This window comes from Argiope bruennichi, chromosome X2, assembly GCF_947563725.1.
Source record: "Argiope bruennichi chromosome X2, qqArgBrue1.1, whole genome shotgun sequence".
NCBI lineage: Eukaryota > Metazoa > Arthropoda > Arachnida > Araneae > Araneidae > Argiope > Argiope bruennichi.
Window position 1 is genome coordinate 75111950 of NC_079163.1, and position 16816 is coordinate 75128765.

General features: G+C 28.6%; 1 protein-coding gene across 1 annotated transcript in view; it reads left to right on the forward strand.

Moving 5' to 3' along the window:
* The window catches only part of LOC129960193 (AP-3 complex subunit delta-1-like), a 95962-nt gene that overhangs the window by 41808 nt on the left and 37338 nt on the right, over window positions 1-16816 (forward strand). The window contains exons 8-13 of the mRNA XM_056073414.1: window positions 28-101; window positions 4915-4964; window positions 6388-6437; window positions 6722-6770; window positions 11666-11811; window positions 14862-15010. Of these exons, the coding sequence (XP_055929389.1) occupies window positions 28-101; window positions 4915-4964; window positions 6388-6437; window positions 6722-6770; window positions 11666-11811; window positions 14862-15010 (518 nt within the window). The remainder of the gene's footprint in view (window positions 1-27; window positions 102-4914; window positions 4965-6387; window positions 6438-6721; window positions 6771-11665; window positions 11812-14861; window positions 15011-16816) is intronic.

Here is a 16816-nt window from a genome sequence, read left to right on the forward strand (position 1 = left end):
CTTCTAATAGGTTTCCCCCTTTTGCAGTTTGGTGCTCTGACTCCTCTAGAACCTAGACTGGGTAAAAAGTTGATTGAACCACTCACTAATTTAATCCACAGGTAAATGCTTTTGAGTTTGTATTTGCATGTTTTTATTTTCAGTTACATTTTTTTTTTCAGTTTAATTTATATGCATGATTTTCGCTTATTCTTAGTTTAAGTTAAAAGAAAGTTGCAGCCAGCTTTGCTTATTATTATTTTACTTGGGAAAGGGTAATAACATTTAAATTTTTTTGTTATGTATAAATTGAATGTAATTTAATTAACTTTTTTTTCTTTGTAAGCATGATATGCAGACCATTGTGTAATGATGTCTTGTTCTTTTATTTTTTTTATTTTAAAGGTACAATTTTTGAAATTTTAAATTTATTTTCTTTAAAGAAAGTAGGTGTTCACTTTTCTCAGTTTTTTTTTTTTGTTGCATAAAATTTAAGAATCTTTATTTTATATTGTATAATTTTTTTTATTCTGAAATGCAATAGGCATAATGTGATGGAGGTGGTTTTTTATTTTAATTCATGCATTTAATATCCTGCTCTGGCAATATTTTGCAAATTCTTTTGCTGTTGCAGTGAAATTAAAACTTCTCTGTAGTTAACAAATAATACAGTCCCTTTGAAAAATGAGTCAGAGTAAAGGAAAGATTTGTTGGTAACATTTTGTTGCAATAAAGAAGGAACAAAAGAGGATTTTTATATATTATTATTATGTAAAAATTATGAGTATATATATATATTTTTCATTATGCTATTGGGAATAATAGTACTTAAATATAATGGATCTTTTTGATAATAGTGAATTATTTTTGAAAGTTTTGAATGGAACTAATTTTATTTCAAGTACATTGTTCAAAACTACTCCTTTAAAGTTATATAAAAATAGTTTTCGTCAGCAGTTGTTATTACAAAAATGTAATTAAATCAAATATTAATTTGGTTTAAGTGACATAGATGTGCCACACAGGAATATTTTGTATGATGTGCTACATAAAATATTAAGAGAATTTTGTATTCATTTTGATCTAATTTTATTGCGATGCGAAAACAGTCCCATAATGACTGTTAGTCGTCCCCGAATTGTAGGTCAATACTTTCTAGGAACACAATAACGATATAGACGTGCAATTCATATCGTGATGCAAGTGTGGGATTTTAGGTAGTTTAGGTAAGAAAAGAGCGAAGTTTTAAAGAAGTATAGGAATGTAGCCATACATATGTACTTTATGAGTAAATAATAGTTATTTGTTGTCACTATCAGTATCATTGGTATTTCGAGAAGGAACAACGCAATCTACAGACTGAGCATTGCTCCATAATCCAGTCTTAATCTTCCATTACAAAGTGTTGATCAACTAATTTTTTAACTGTGAGAGATGGCAGAAACTACATAGTAAGAAGTGAGCTGATGCTTCAACTTTTATATTCACACATGCAACTAAAACAACTGGGGAGTTTAAAAATCAATGAATATTATTTTCATGTATGAAACTGAAAACATGTTTAGTTTGCTGTTATATAAAAAAAATTGTGCTACATACCTGTTATATTGCTTTGTCATCAGGTATTTGTTACTTAAAGATACAAGTACCATTGGCAGTTGGTTTGGGGCATCTATTATAACACTAATTGCAAATAGCTAAACATGTAGAAGAATAACATAAATAGCTTTTATTTTAAAGTGAATTATTAAGTTAAAGAATAAAATAGTATAGTAATGATATGAAATGATTTTTCTGTACATATTCAACACTTTCATTTAATTAATTTATTTTCTGATCAAACTAAAGTGTTGTTATGAGCTTATCCAAAGTATTTTTAAAAAATTTAATTGAATGGTTTCAAAATATGTTCATGCATTACATAAAAATAAAAAATGATCCACTTATATTTTTCCTAACTGCTATCTTAGGTGGAAGAGTAATAAGAGAATTCCTGCAATATTAAAAAGCATTAAGTAATGATGCTCGAATAGATTTTTTGTTAATTATTTACTGTCAGCATTTTACTTCTGTAGCATTCAATAGTATACATAGGCATATTGCAATTTCTAGAAATTCTGTAGAAATACTAAAAAATGATGAAATGCTATTACACCACAGTTGTAATCTGTGACAAAAATTGGATTCGATTAATCAACATTTGGTTATTAACAAAAATTAAAAGAAAAGGTTGTGGAGAAAATGCCTTCTGTAATTTAGTTGACTGAATACATTTTAAAAGTATTTGAAGCTTTTTAGAAATTATTTTATTCCTTGACAGAATACCTTCCATTGCAACATTCAAATATATTAGTCTTCAAAATGTACGGATATCAGATTTTTTTATAACATAGGTGCAATAATTTTTTGGTTCATTTTTGTTACATTCAGACTTAAGCCTCATTAATTAGAAAAATAATTATCTTTTAATATCACTAGATTGTTGTCAGCAGTCTCTAACTTGAAATTGGAGGCTATGAAATGCATATTTTAGCCTTCTGTTGTTAGTTTTTAAGCTTGACTGTGCGCAGAATTATTTATTAATTGTAAATATGATGCTTAGAACTGAACCAGAACCTGATGCAGATCATTATTTTTGAAGTAAGCATTTGGTTTATTTCCCTCTATTGACATTTCAATAAACAACTTTCTATGGTGCAGTTGCCTTATATATTTTCTATCATCCTACATTTCTGTTTATCTTCAAGTTGGGTGTGAAATGTTACGTTTATGTTTTAGTTTATGTTTAAAAACTTTATTTCATCAACTTTTATCTGTTTTTTGTTTCAATTTCAAAAGGCTTCTAGTGTCCATTAGGACAGTTTCTTGAGAACTTTTTTTGCCTTGAAAAATCTGAAGAAAATTTTTTTGATAGTATTTAGTTATTCTATTTGAAATTTATTTGATTCATTTTCATGACATTGCCATGGAAGGTTTTTCTACCTTAAAAGAAATTGCAAGTAGGGAAAAGTTGAATCCTTGTATTGTTACATTGCTCTTAAACTATAAAAAAAGTAAATGCAAAAAGCAGTGTTTAAAACATTAGATTGAAATGAATAGATAGTGACTTCATTTAGTAAATTTATTTCGCAGATAGGTCATCAGATGTACTAATGCGGGGAAAAAGGAGCCACCTAGCTTTATTCTGGGATTGTTCATCGTACAATTAAAAAAAAAAAAAAAAACTGTTATTTGAAAGTCTTAATGTTCTTTTAAAGATTTTTGGATACAAAATTTATCTGATAAAATCTAAAAAAATTATAATCTATAATTATATTATCTAAAAAACATATCTTATAAAAATAAGTTATTGACATAAACAATCTTTGTTATGGGAATATAAGGTACTCGAAATATTTTGCATACATATTTAATATGAAAAATTACTTTTTCATATGTGAAAAAAAATTTAAAGATTAAAGTTTTTAAACTGCAGCATATTTAAATTTTCGCATAAATCGAAGGACTAAACCATCTTATTGGAGACATGCAAAATTCCAGCTCATTTCTGTGAGCAGTTTTCCCCTTGCATTAAGTTTTCGGTATTGCTCCTGAAGCGATGCAGTTAAGGGCATATTCAGAAATTCAAAATATCGACAGCTTTTTGTATGACATTAAAATGCTGCTGATCATGCATTCCTTGAAACAAATAGTGTTTTCGCATCGTTGTAATTTAAAAATATATTTAAAAAAATTCGTCAGCGGCAGAAAATATGAAATCAAAGTTAAAAAAAAAAAAATCAATTTCTATATTTTATTAACATTTGTTATTTTTAAATGTGGAGGATAATCTACCCTTGTAATAAGCTAAAATTTTACTTCTCAGTTCATATGTTTATTGTAGAATATAACTAATTCTAGAAAACTGAAATTTTATTTCATAGTTATTACTTTGTAGGGTCCAACTATTTAATTTTACAAACATTCTAACAAATTATTTCTCTAAATAATTTGTGGATAGCAAGTTCCATATTTTCTAATAGTTAAAGGAGCCATTTGTGTTTGTTTAAAATTACTGATTTCATAAGATTAATTTTATTTCATAGTTATTACTTTGTAAGGCCCAACTATTTAATTTTGCAAACATTCTAACAAATTATTTCTAAGCTCCATATTTTCTAATTGGAAAAGGAGCCATTTGCATTTGTTTAGAATTACTGATTTCATAAGATTAATTTGCCGTACTTATAATTAATAATTAAATTGTAATTGTAATTAAATAATAAAAAGTAAATTGAATTCTATATTTTTTACTCGTACAACAAAACTTTCATTTTAATGTTTTCAGCGTAATGGAGAATCAAGCTCGGGTGCAATTTAAGCAAAACTTTCAATGCTCTTGAATATTTCTTTCCTGAAAAGGATCAAGATTTTTCTAAAATTTTCTTTGTAAATATTTTGTCATGAATGAAATAGGAAACGATTTTACCATGTGGAGTGATGCTTTAAAGATTCTTTAAAGTACAAAAAAAAAAAAAAAAAAAAAAAAGTATATTAACCAAAAGTTGTATTCCGGTTATTTTTCCCATGGGAAATCTATTCATGACGTCAAAGCTTGTTGCCATGGGAAATTTCAAAGCTTGTAAATTTTAAATATGTAGATAACACCCATGAAAATTTTAGTCACGACGACTTTTTAAATAATATTTTTAGTTTTCAGCTAGAATGAACGATTGCAAAATAAATCTGGGTGCACCTTTTTTTTACATGACTACATTATAGAGTACATGCTATACATGCGTTTAAATTTTTATTAATTTTTCTCTGCTTTATTTTGTAATAAGAAATTGAAATAGTATTTAACTAAAATGCTTTAATGTCATTTATTTCAATATTGATAATGCTTTGTTAATAATGGGCATAAGAATTTCATATTCTATTTTTAAACATTTGCAGTACCTCAGCGATGTCACTTCTGTATGAATGCATTAACACTGTGATAGCTGGTAAGTTATGTTGCTTGTTAGATTATTTACAAATAGCTGGATTTGCTTATTTTTTCATCGGTTGTTAGTGGTCTTAACTGTATTTAAGATAATTTTCTCCCTTGAAATTCTTATTGATTGTTAGAATATTAAAAGCAAAAAATATCGTTTGAAGAATTTTAAGAATGAATATGTTGACTCAATTATTAGAAAATTCAATAAAGTACTCTCAAGAAATGTCAATTTCTTGCCAACCTAATTTCCTATGCAACCTAAAACTAATGCCAACCCTAATTTCCTATGCGATTTATATTTTACTTTTTTATTTTTGGCAACAGGACACCATTCAGCATATGCACTGCTCATTTCAGAATCCCACCCTTATTACTTTTGGACGATTTTATTCCACAGAAGAATGCTGTAAAAAGCAAGAGTGCTTTTCCAGAGTTTGATAGGCGTGTTTCTTTTTCAGTTTTTAATTTATGCGGTTTATTTTCATTTTCTTTTTGAATCGTACTATTTTAGTTCTGGAAACCTGCCTAATGTTGATATATAGTGTTTGATAAAAAATAAACATTTCCTCCATTCTTCATCTTACTCTTATTTTGGTGAAGTCAGAACTATCCCATATACAGATTTCCGATCTGAAAATAAATAGTATATCAACATATTTTTCTTTTTTGTAGTCCCCCCTCTCTATTAAACACATCTATCCCTTAAAATGTACCTTCTCTGAAATTTTTTTTTTTTAATGTGTTTTCCCATCTCCTAATAAAAAGGAGTACGATAGATTTTGTCACACATTTTTCTGTGCATATGAGATTGAACTTTCCAGAAAAATTCAATCTTATATGCAAAATTTTGGAAACCAGATGAGTTTGCAATTACAGAAAGGATCAAAACATCAATTTATAATTGTATCAAATTGCAAATGATATACATTATCAAATGTCATGTAGTATATTTAGCCATCACGTTTAATGATTTTTACCATTAATGAGGGAGAAATATGGAAATTTTGTCAAATGAAACTGATAATTTTTTTATGTAAAAAGGTTAATGTCTTTTCTTACATAATATTTTTGTTGTATTTTTGAATACACATGCGACAGTAGTACTTGTCGCAAACTAGCCAATGATAATCAGAAATTAGAATAATGATATATATTGAAAAAATTATTCTAAATTATTGTTACTTTGAGCTAGAGAAGTACTTTACATGCATTTACTTTTCCACCGTACCATAAGTTTTTTATTCTATTTTAATAATGACATAGAAATTTCAGTGTCTGAACTTTTAAAATATAGACATTTATATCCTACATTTTTGTTTGTAAATCACAGCAGCAGATAACTTTGTTCTCTTAATTTTTGTTTCATAGAATATAATTTTGGCATAAATTTAAAATTGGAATTATCTGATTGATAATTTATTTTTCTTCAGTTCTGATTTCTATATCATCTGGGATGCCTAATCATTCTGCATCAATTCAGGTATTTTTAAACTTATAGCTCACTATTTTATTGTTAAAAATGCAAAATATTTTACTTTAATAATTATATTTAAATTATTCACCTACATATTCACATAGCTTTTATGTTTATTTAATTATTTCAAGTTATTATTCAATGACTTCTCTGCTTATAATTCTTTTAAAATAAGTTTTTAAAGAATTCTTTTGAACTTTTTATTCATCAATATAAAAATAATCGTTCTAAAATTTTTAATAAAATGTTGGTTAACTTATGTGACATGAACTTGCCTTTTCCTCTTGTAGCTTTGTGTTCAAAAGTTACGAATTCTTATTGAAGATTCTGACCAAAATTGTAAGTTTGTATTTTCTTGAAATTTATTGTTTCAAATTGATGTTAATTTATATGTGTGTGCATGTGCGCAGTTAAAAAAAATTCATAACATTTAGATTAATCAATAAAGCCTGGTTAGAAACTAAAATTTTTATTATATGTTAGTATTGTTTTGCTGAAAAATAGTATTTATTTTTAAAAAATGACTGCTATCTGAATACACAGAAATTCTTCAGTCCATTGTCTTTGTAAGCTTAGTTTAACATATCAGTGCAGAGATCCAGCTATACTTTCAAAGTATTTTATTCTTATGGAATTGATGTAATTTAACGCAATATTTTTGGAACACTCTATTTCTTCAGAGAGAAGAGAAAGGAAATGATCAAACAACGTGTATAAATTATTGGCACCTTAAATGAGAATTTTTGTGGTGCAATTCTAAATCTTGATCTCGAGTCTTTGGTTTCAAAGTGACTTGTCAAATTTAGCTTACAACGACAAAAACAGTAATAAATTATCTTATTAGTACAATCGCATTCGTATTTGAAGTATTAAACATATTATTTTAAAATGACTAAAAAAAGTATAAAAAGTATTGAATTTCTGATCCTCTTAATTGTTGATTAATATAATGTACTATGACTCATAATAATTTGATCGACCGACTTTTCACCAAAATTTTATTCAGTTGAAGTCAAAATTTCTGAATTTTGAAAAAATGATTATATAACTCAATAAAAATTGATTTAGATTGTTCAAAAACCTAAGTTTTGCAAATATCGTCCAGGCATTATAGAAGCAGAAATTCAAAATTATTTTTGGTAGAATTTCAATTTTTTATTCTGCTCTATGTAGTTATGTTGGAAAATATATTTACAATGTACTTTGAAAAATAATACTGTATTTTGATGCTGTTAGTTTTATTTTTTTTTAGAAAAATAACATTTTTTAAGTGATATTCACAGTAAATTTGCAACTTTCATGCATGGGATGAGGTACATTATAAATATAATATAAAATGAATGTGAGATTAGCTAAGCTTGAACTCCGTCTTTACTGTAATTTCGGAATTGTGTAGGCTCTTAATTTTCCCACGAAATCTAAATGCTGAGGTTTGAGGATTCCTTCTAAAACTATATAAAATCGAAATTCTTTCTCACGCGTTCTTCCTTTCTTTCTTTCTGCTAACTTACTCGATTTGTTATTCTCTAAATTATTCTATATCCATGGAATTCTAAGGAATAAAATTCATTTAAGAACTCCACAACTGTTTCTTCAAAACATGTTTTACGTTATTTGTAAAATATGATTTGAAGAAACAATCGGGAAATTCTTTGACGATTTTTATTCTTCATAATTTGAAAGAAATAATCCAACTTTTATCTGTTACCTGTATTATCTTTTATCCAACTTGTCAAAGCCATGACGAGTGCAGCACAGAGAACCGAGTACAAAGTCAAAATGCACGAAAGAGAGCTAGAAAAAGTTTCAGAACTTATATAGTTTCTGAAAAGAATTTGTCGATACAGTATTTAGTCCCATGGAAAAAAATAAGTTGTTCTTACAACTTAGAAGCTACAGTGGAAACGGAGTTTCAATAATTAGAAATTACTTTTAGAGTGAGCATTAATTGGAAATTATTGAATAATATAATATTAATGAGACATATCTCTTACCGTATTCTTAGTATCTTGATAGATATAAACAGGCGGCGTTACCAGAGAGGCAAGGGGGGGGCAAATGCATTGGAAGTCCGCAGATTTTTAGACATCTGATTCAATTATCGTTCACAATTTGTACTGTATTTTGCAACATAACCGAAAAGGTAACAGTTGAATCAGATATCACATTTTGCCAGAAATTTTTGATCGGTCCACTAAGAACTTAATGCGATGAATGCCGACGTGTTAAGGCCGCAGATTTTTAGATATGATTTATATGTCGCTCATTAAGCTTATAATTTGTGCTATATTTAGCAGAATAATCAATAAGCTGACAAATAAATAAGACGTCGCATTTTTGTCGACTAATCTTTGTCTTTCAGCTAAGTTGTTATCATAGGTTAGGAGAAAAAATTGTTTTCGTTGAGTATTTCGATTACCTGCAAGTGGAGTTAGATGAATATACTTTTATATTATACATGAATAGGGCGATAGAGTTTTCCGTAATCCAGAGTTCAATAAATAATAGTTCTAAAATTAATCGTAATTTTTTTTATCTTACTTCTTCCATGACGAGTTGGCAAATTTATTTTATTTATTTCAGCATGAGATTTCTCAGACTAAAGTCTATTGAATGGTTAGATTAAATTTAATGAAATACTCTTTTCTCTGGACACTCTTTTGCAATATGCATGCTAAGAAGGGATATTTTGCTGTTGCCAAATTATGTTAATTCATTATAAACCACTGGAATAACTAAATTCCATGACTATGAATTAATTTTATTTAATATTAAAATATAGTTTTTTACAATCTAATTTACAGGCTGAAATTATTACACTAAAAGAATATTGCCAACTTCAATTGACGTCAAAAAACAAATATATGTGGTACGATAGCTTTTGAGCTATACTAAAAGAGCTAAATTTATTGAATAAATTACTACCGAAATTCTTCAGATTCTGCATTCAGAATAGCAAATATGTTATCAGGAAACGTATTTTAAAATTTTTTCTTTTTCATTTTTCTTTCAATAACTCTTCGCAGCAAGATCTTTATAATTTCGAGTGTTTCTAAATTTTTAATAGATTTTGGATAATGATGCCTTGATGAAATGAAGATTAAAAAAGTTATTTATAGAATATTCATATATAACACATTAACTCGTTTGCATAGTATAGTGTAAGTATAGTAATCGACAAAAAATTTGAACTCGAGATTCTGACGAATCTCCACGTTTTAGACATCTCTGAATTCGAAAAACACACTTTTAGAAAATATCCGTCTGTCTGTGACAAAGATACTGAAAAACTGTTTGAGATAGACCGTTGAAATGTGCTATATGCTCTTTATATCAAATTTGCAGATTTCTATTAAATTTTGAGTAAAGTCTGCTCAGGGGTAGTCCGTCTATCCGGTTGTTCGAATATAAGTTAACACGATAATTACAAAACGAAAGGAGCTAGATCAGTAAAATTGGGTACACAAATTCAACATCTATAGTATAAATTCCTGTTAAATTTTGAGAAAATTCCACCCATTTATTATCTATCGATCTGTGCTTTCAGAAACATGCAAACTCGATAATTCGAAAACACAATGACTTAAATATTATAATAAATTAATATATTAAATTTTCTATGTGATTTTATGACTACAAGTGCAATTTTGTTTCAATCGATTGAGAAAAACGTGTCTAAAACACAAATTCGATTTTTGAATACTATTAATGCATGCCAGAAACTAAAAGCCAAATAACTCGCCACGGATGCCACGATAGATTCAGTAAAAATGCTAAATTAACACCAAAGTTAATATTTCGTAACTATTATACACGAATGCCACGATAGATTCAGTAAAAATGCTAAATTAACACCAAAGTTAATATTTCGTAACTATTATACACGAATGCCATGTTAGGCGTATTCTGACATGACAAGTTTATCAGAGTGTGCGATAACGTTTTGGGGGAACCACTTCCACTGTTTTAATTCTAAATACACATTGAAAAATAAATATATTTGAAACCTAATATTTAAATAGCTCACTTTTCACAAGTACATTTTTCGTATCTTACGTAAAATCGCAACTTTGTACATATATTTAAAAAATATTTTCTTCAACCTTCTTAAGAAACAACATCTTTGTATCTTTTCAGCATTCTATATTGTTCGTGTTCAAACTATAGTAAATTTTTGCTTTGTACACGCGCGTATTCGCATCAGATCCGAAATACATCCGAGTTCCTGCTCGTTGTTGCAATTCTTATCAAAATTATTTTAGGTAGGAAACTACTTTAAAAATTTGAATTTTGGCGAGAACATCAAATATTTTTTAATTTATTATTTTGGATTTCTAAAAACATTCTTTTATAAAACTCTTTGAATTTAGTTTCTACATTCATTTTATATAGCTTCCATGGTAAGAGTATATAGATTTGTTCACTGAACATGCTATGGCATTCTGGCGCAATCTGTGTTTCTGTCTATATAATACAATCTAGAATGAAATATAACTATTTTTTCCAAAATTAGATCTCAGAACGAGTAGATATCAAGAATCTCGTAAAAAAAAAAAGACTAAAATGTTGACAATCTTTTGATAGTTAGTAAAAGAAACCGAGAACAATTTTTTACAAATAACTTTATAAATTTTTAATAATGAAAGAAGGGGTTAGTATTTGAATAAAAAAAAGTTATGTAATATTTTAATTTTTTTTTAATTATATGTAAAAATTAGTTATTATGAGTTACTTCGAAGCCAAATTACAGAAATTGGGCTTGCCTCCCCATCGACAAACCTCTGCCGCCGCACTTTGATATAAATGAATTTTATTTTTCAAAGGGTTTATGTTTTTTTGCATAGAAATATGCTATTCTGTACATTTTAGCTTAGTTGATATGCAGCCATGACTATTTGTAAGGCATGGCTTAATTTCATTGGCAGTCTACTTATTTGCAGTGCAGATACTACTTTTCGGAGCAAATTTCGGTATTATGAAACTTAGCAGCATGAAGAAATGTCTGCCCTGGCCAATGCCGATTTTTTTTTAAAAACAGCTTATTTCTTTGAATTGAATTCACTTCCGAAAACATAATAAAAAGAAGTGGCTATTCTATTTTACACTTTTTAAGGGGAATATTGTATTTGTAACTGATAACTTTTACCTGGTGATATTCAACATGAAATTATGTTTCAATGATATTTTTGCTTATCTTACTAATTTATAATTCTTATATAATTTCTTTTTTATAGTAAAATATTTAGGCCTCTTGGCAATGTCAAAAATTTTAAAAACTCACCCTAAAAGCGTTCAAGCCCACAAGGATTTAGTTTTACAATGCCTGGATGATAAAGATGAGTCAATACGTCTACGAGCTCTAGACCTATTGTACGGGATGGTAAGTGTTTATGAAAAATATTATAATCCTGTATATTTTGCAAATTATGCAGAATATACTTAAGAATTAGGCCCTGTTAAATGTTTAATTGTTCATGGAACATCAATATGGAGAGTTGGGTAATAAATATTAAAGAAAATGTTATTTATTTTAATGAAAAATAAAATATCAAAATAGTTAATAAATTGAAAAATAATGAATTAAAGTAACGAATTCTTAAATAGGCGTATTTTTCAGTCTTAATGAAAAAAATAATCATTTTATGTCCTGATAAAATTTTCCATTAATTTAATAAAGCCAAATATTTACTGCAGTGGTAATACAGAATAATATTAATAACAATTGTAATTAAAAGTGAAATAAGTTCGTTCTTAATCAGATTTGTTTGCAGTTTTGAATTTATCAGCAGATATTATGTATTCAGTTTAAACTCAATACAAAACTAGATTATTACTGTAGATTTTAATAGCATAATTCTAGTTATTTTAAAAGGATAAACTGTGTTAGCAAAAATTCTAAATATGAATGAATAATATCTGGAGTCCAATGATAGTTGAGGAATTAATTTTTAAAAAAAGAAAGATTATATTTGCTAATATTTTAACATTATTATTATTATATTAAATATTTTAGATGAATTTATTGTTCAGCTGTCCTAATTCAATAAATATTAATGCTAACGGGGGAAAAAAAACTGCATCAAAAATTTTCTTTTAGACTTGTAAAAAAAGTGGTACTATTATATTCAATATGGCAGTAAAAAAAAGTGGTACTATTTATTCAGTATGGCATGCCTTTAGAGTAAGTGTGTACATGTGCTGAAGATCGCGCTTTCACATTTCACCGAGAATCAAAGTTAAGAGTCCATTTCTAATAACCTCTGTTGAACCTTAAACTAGTTTTATGAAAACAAATCATGGTTTTTTGCATTTGTATGCATATGAAATATTAATGTCGAACCATTTTCTGTTTTTAATTTAAAGGTAGCCATTTTCTCCTTTCTTTACAATATCTAGTTTTAGTAAAAAATGGATATACGTTACACGACTAAGCACATAACGTCCCTATTGAAGAGACAAAAATTTCAGTCACAAAGTTGTCGAGAATGATAGAGGAAAATAATTTAGCAAAAAAAATATGATAAATTATTACAACACTCGCTAAAATACTCAAAACAAAAGTTAGTCATTTTATTATTTATACGTGAGGAATAAAACAAAAATGCGAAGTGTAATTTTAATGGATTAACGAATATGTATTATGTCGGTAAAAGCATACGAATTTCATATAGTCAGACAACTACTATGAAGAATTTATCTGCAAACGTAAAACCGTCAGTGCAAGCATTTGGCATTAAACTACTTCATTGAATGATATTAAACTTTCCAAAGAAAATTTTGATTTTATTGTTGATAGTTTTTAAGATACAATTTCATTAACTCTTGAATTTACTAAAAGCACTACAAAATATCTTAATGTGTGGCACAAAGACATTTTCTTGGGCTTAGACACTGCGTTCATGACAATAATTGACTTGGTTTAATAGTTATATGAACTGGAATGGACTTGAATATTTTCCTTTTATATTAATGTGACTACGAGGGGTGATCCAAAAAAAGTTTACAAAGCAAAGGAAAAATGCTTTATTTACAATAGGCACAAGATACAAATGGTAATTAAGAGACATGTGTAGCGGTCACTTCTCTACATTATCACCAAACCTGTTTAGGCATTTATCACACCGCTGGACCAATTTGTTTAACTCGTCTTGGCTTTGAGCAACCTTTTTGGCACCTCGTCAGCACCTTTTTGGACATCCTCGTCTGATATGAACCTTGTTTCGAATAAATGTTTCTTCAATGCCGGAAAAAGAAAATAGTCACTGGGAGCCAAATCGGGGCTGTATAGGGAGTGGCTAGAGACCTCCCACTTAAACGTTTCCAGCAATCGCTGTCTGGCGAGCTGTATGGAGCCGGGCATTATCATGCAGGAGAATGACACCTTCTGTCAGCAATCCAGGACGTTTGCGTCAGATGGCTTCACGCAATTTTGTTAAGATGCCACAGTAACGGTTGGCATTAATGGTATGGCCACGCTCCAGATACTCGATTAGCATAACACCACACGTATCCCAGAAAACGATTGCCATAACTTTGCCGGTAGAGTGTGCTACCTTAAACTTCTTCCTCGTCGGTGATCCAGCGTGCTTCCACTCCGTTGTGGCTGTGTTGGATGTGGATGTGAAAGGATGCAACCATGTTTCGTCCCCAGTAACGATGTGATCAATGAATTTTGGCCGTGTGCGTGATATCGCTGAAGAAATGTGAGGCTGCACATCATTCGAATGGCTTTATGCTCCTCAGTTAATGCACGTAAAACCCTTTGAGCACAAACTTTGGAATGTCGCAACACATCCACAACGTAACGATGCGCCATACCTCATACCATACCTTGGCTCATTCCAAGCTGTGCGGCGATGTCACGCATAGTTACTCGTCGATCCCTTTGGATCATTTCTTCAACACGTGCCGTGTTTAGTTCGGATGTTGCAGAAGTTGGACGTCCCCTCGATTCCATATTGCGGCTTCCCACTTTCTCTCTTCCCGCTTCAAAAGAACGACACCATTTCGCCACCTGTTGTTTACTGATTGCTTCGTCCCCGCACACTTCAACGATTTGTCTGTGAATGTCTGATGGGGACACATTCTTAACCCATAGAAATCGTATAACGACTCGCATCTCTGTTCTAGGCCAATTCTCTAGCTGTTTTGCCATTACGGTCGCTGTTTCTGGTCTCAGTACTAACACTATCTGCTCGAACGGCCTGTCTAAGACAACTAGCGCCATCTGTCTCCTCTCTGGATAACAATATTTCCATCCACAATTTCTACCTTCCAAATACTGCTGCTTGTAATTTTTTGGATTACCCCTCGTATATTAGTGTAGTTAGTGTTTTATTCATCATTTTACATTATCTTTTCTGATTTAATGTATTACATAATTATGTCAGACTTTGAATTATGTTCTTTCAATGTACTTATTCTTCATAGGTTTCAAAGAAAAATTTAATGGAAATAGTGAAAAAGTTGATGTCTCATATGGATAAAGCTGAAGGAGCTCAATATCGTGATGAATTGCTTTCTAAAATTATTGATATTTGTTCACAAAACAATTATCAATATATTACAAATTTTGAATGGTGAGATCATGCTCCTCCGTTTTCTTTTCTTTTTATTACAGTTTGACCAAAATAAATTTATAAAATGCATATCAGTCAAATACAGTGACAAAATAATTTAATTAATTTAAACCCTAAGAATTATTTTGTGGGAGAAGCCCTTTTAAATTGATGCAAACTTTGCAAGAATTGCTTGGCTTAGTTATGAATTGAGTAATTTGCCAGTTGGGTTTCCGAAAAATCTGCGTTTTAATGCGAAAGAAATTTTAAAATTTGCGCCGTTCCTGTATTTGCCATATTAAAATGATTCCTACAGCAGATTTGTAAAAAATGAGAATATAAATATTTGATTTCCTAGATAACATATGCTCTCCAATCATTATAAATAAACTATATTAATGAAGTTGTGCGGTATTTAGTACTCTAAGCTGAATAAATAAGCAAATAAACGAATAAAAGTATCAGAAATGATTTTCTTGCTACAAATTAGCATTTTTTACATGAATATTTATTTATGTATATTATGTGTAGTTTTTCAAGAATACTCTTCATAAACTAAATCTCTGATATATTGCATTAAAAAAAGATTGAACAAACTCTGAAAATTTCCTCCATTAAACAAGAACTTTTTATTTAAACTTTTATTTTCTGAATTATTTTATTATCAATTTTTCAATTTGATTTTTGCATAGTTAGATATGATTTGATTTAGATTAAGTCCATGAAAGAGAACTTTAAAGTTAAAATAACATAATTATTTTTAATTTCAGTTTTTAGCTGAAATGTACTACCTGCTGTCAAAAGTAGCATCGGGATATAAAATATTTTAATAGGGTTTATAGTATTCTGACGCCTTTTTGGTTTATATGGAAGCTAAATGCATAAACTATGAGGAAGCAAATTTCTCTGCAATCGGTATATTTTTTCTACATTTTATTAGAGCTAGGGAACTAAATAAAATAAGATTTTACTTATCTTCACATTTTTTTTTGTATCTATTTCAATATCGATTTAATTAAAAAATCAGGCAAATGACCAAATATTCATTTTGCACTATTGATTAAATTTTGTTTATTGTAGTTCAAAAAATTGATGCAATGAAATTTTATATGCGATTTTATTAATTTACTTTTTATATGCTATATGTCGAGATCTTATATCATAAGAAAAAATAAATAGTTCGTTTGTATCTTCCATAATATTCATATCAGATCTGATTAATAAGTTTCATTGTTTGATTTTCTATTTCTACATTTTTTGGTATTTTTGTTTCTCTTTCTTTATGATAGAATATGAAGAAACTTGCTTATTTTCTCCTTAATTAGCTTTTATGAACTCTACAAGATTATACATGAAGCATACCTATTAACTTTGTCGAGAAACTTGCCATTTTTACTCAAAATTTTCGAATATTTAACATGCAAGAGTTCGAATTCAATAAATGTAACTTATAAATAATTATCCTATGATGAAGAGTTGTGTCATCAGCCATATATTTGAAGTAATAACCGTAGTTGTCTTAACTACATTAAAGTCTTCCTTGAAATTATAGTAATTGTAATGAGACCACAAAATGAATTTGAAAATTCAAATGAAAATAGCAAATAAGGATGTATTAGATCTGATTAGATTACATAGCGAATAAGGATGTATGAGATAGGTTTTGAAGATTACATGAAATGTAAATATCCTAAAAATTTTAGTATGTAATGAAGTTTAAGTTAATGTCCCTTATATTTATTAAAAATGTATTAGGTAAAAAATTCTTTAATAATGGAAAAGATTTAAGACTTTCTAATTTAGTAATGAATAATGTAATGAATAATT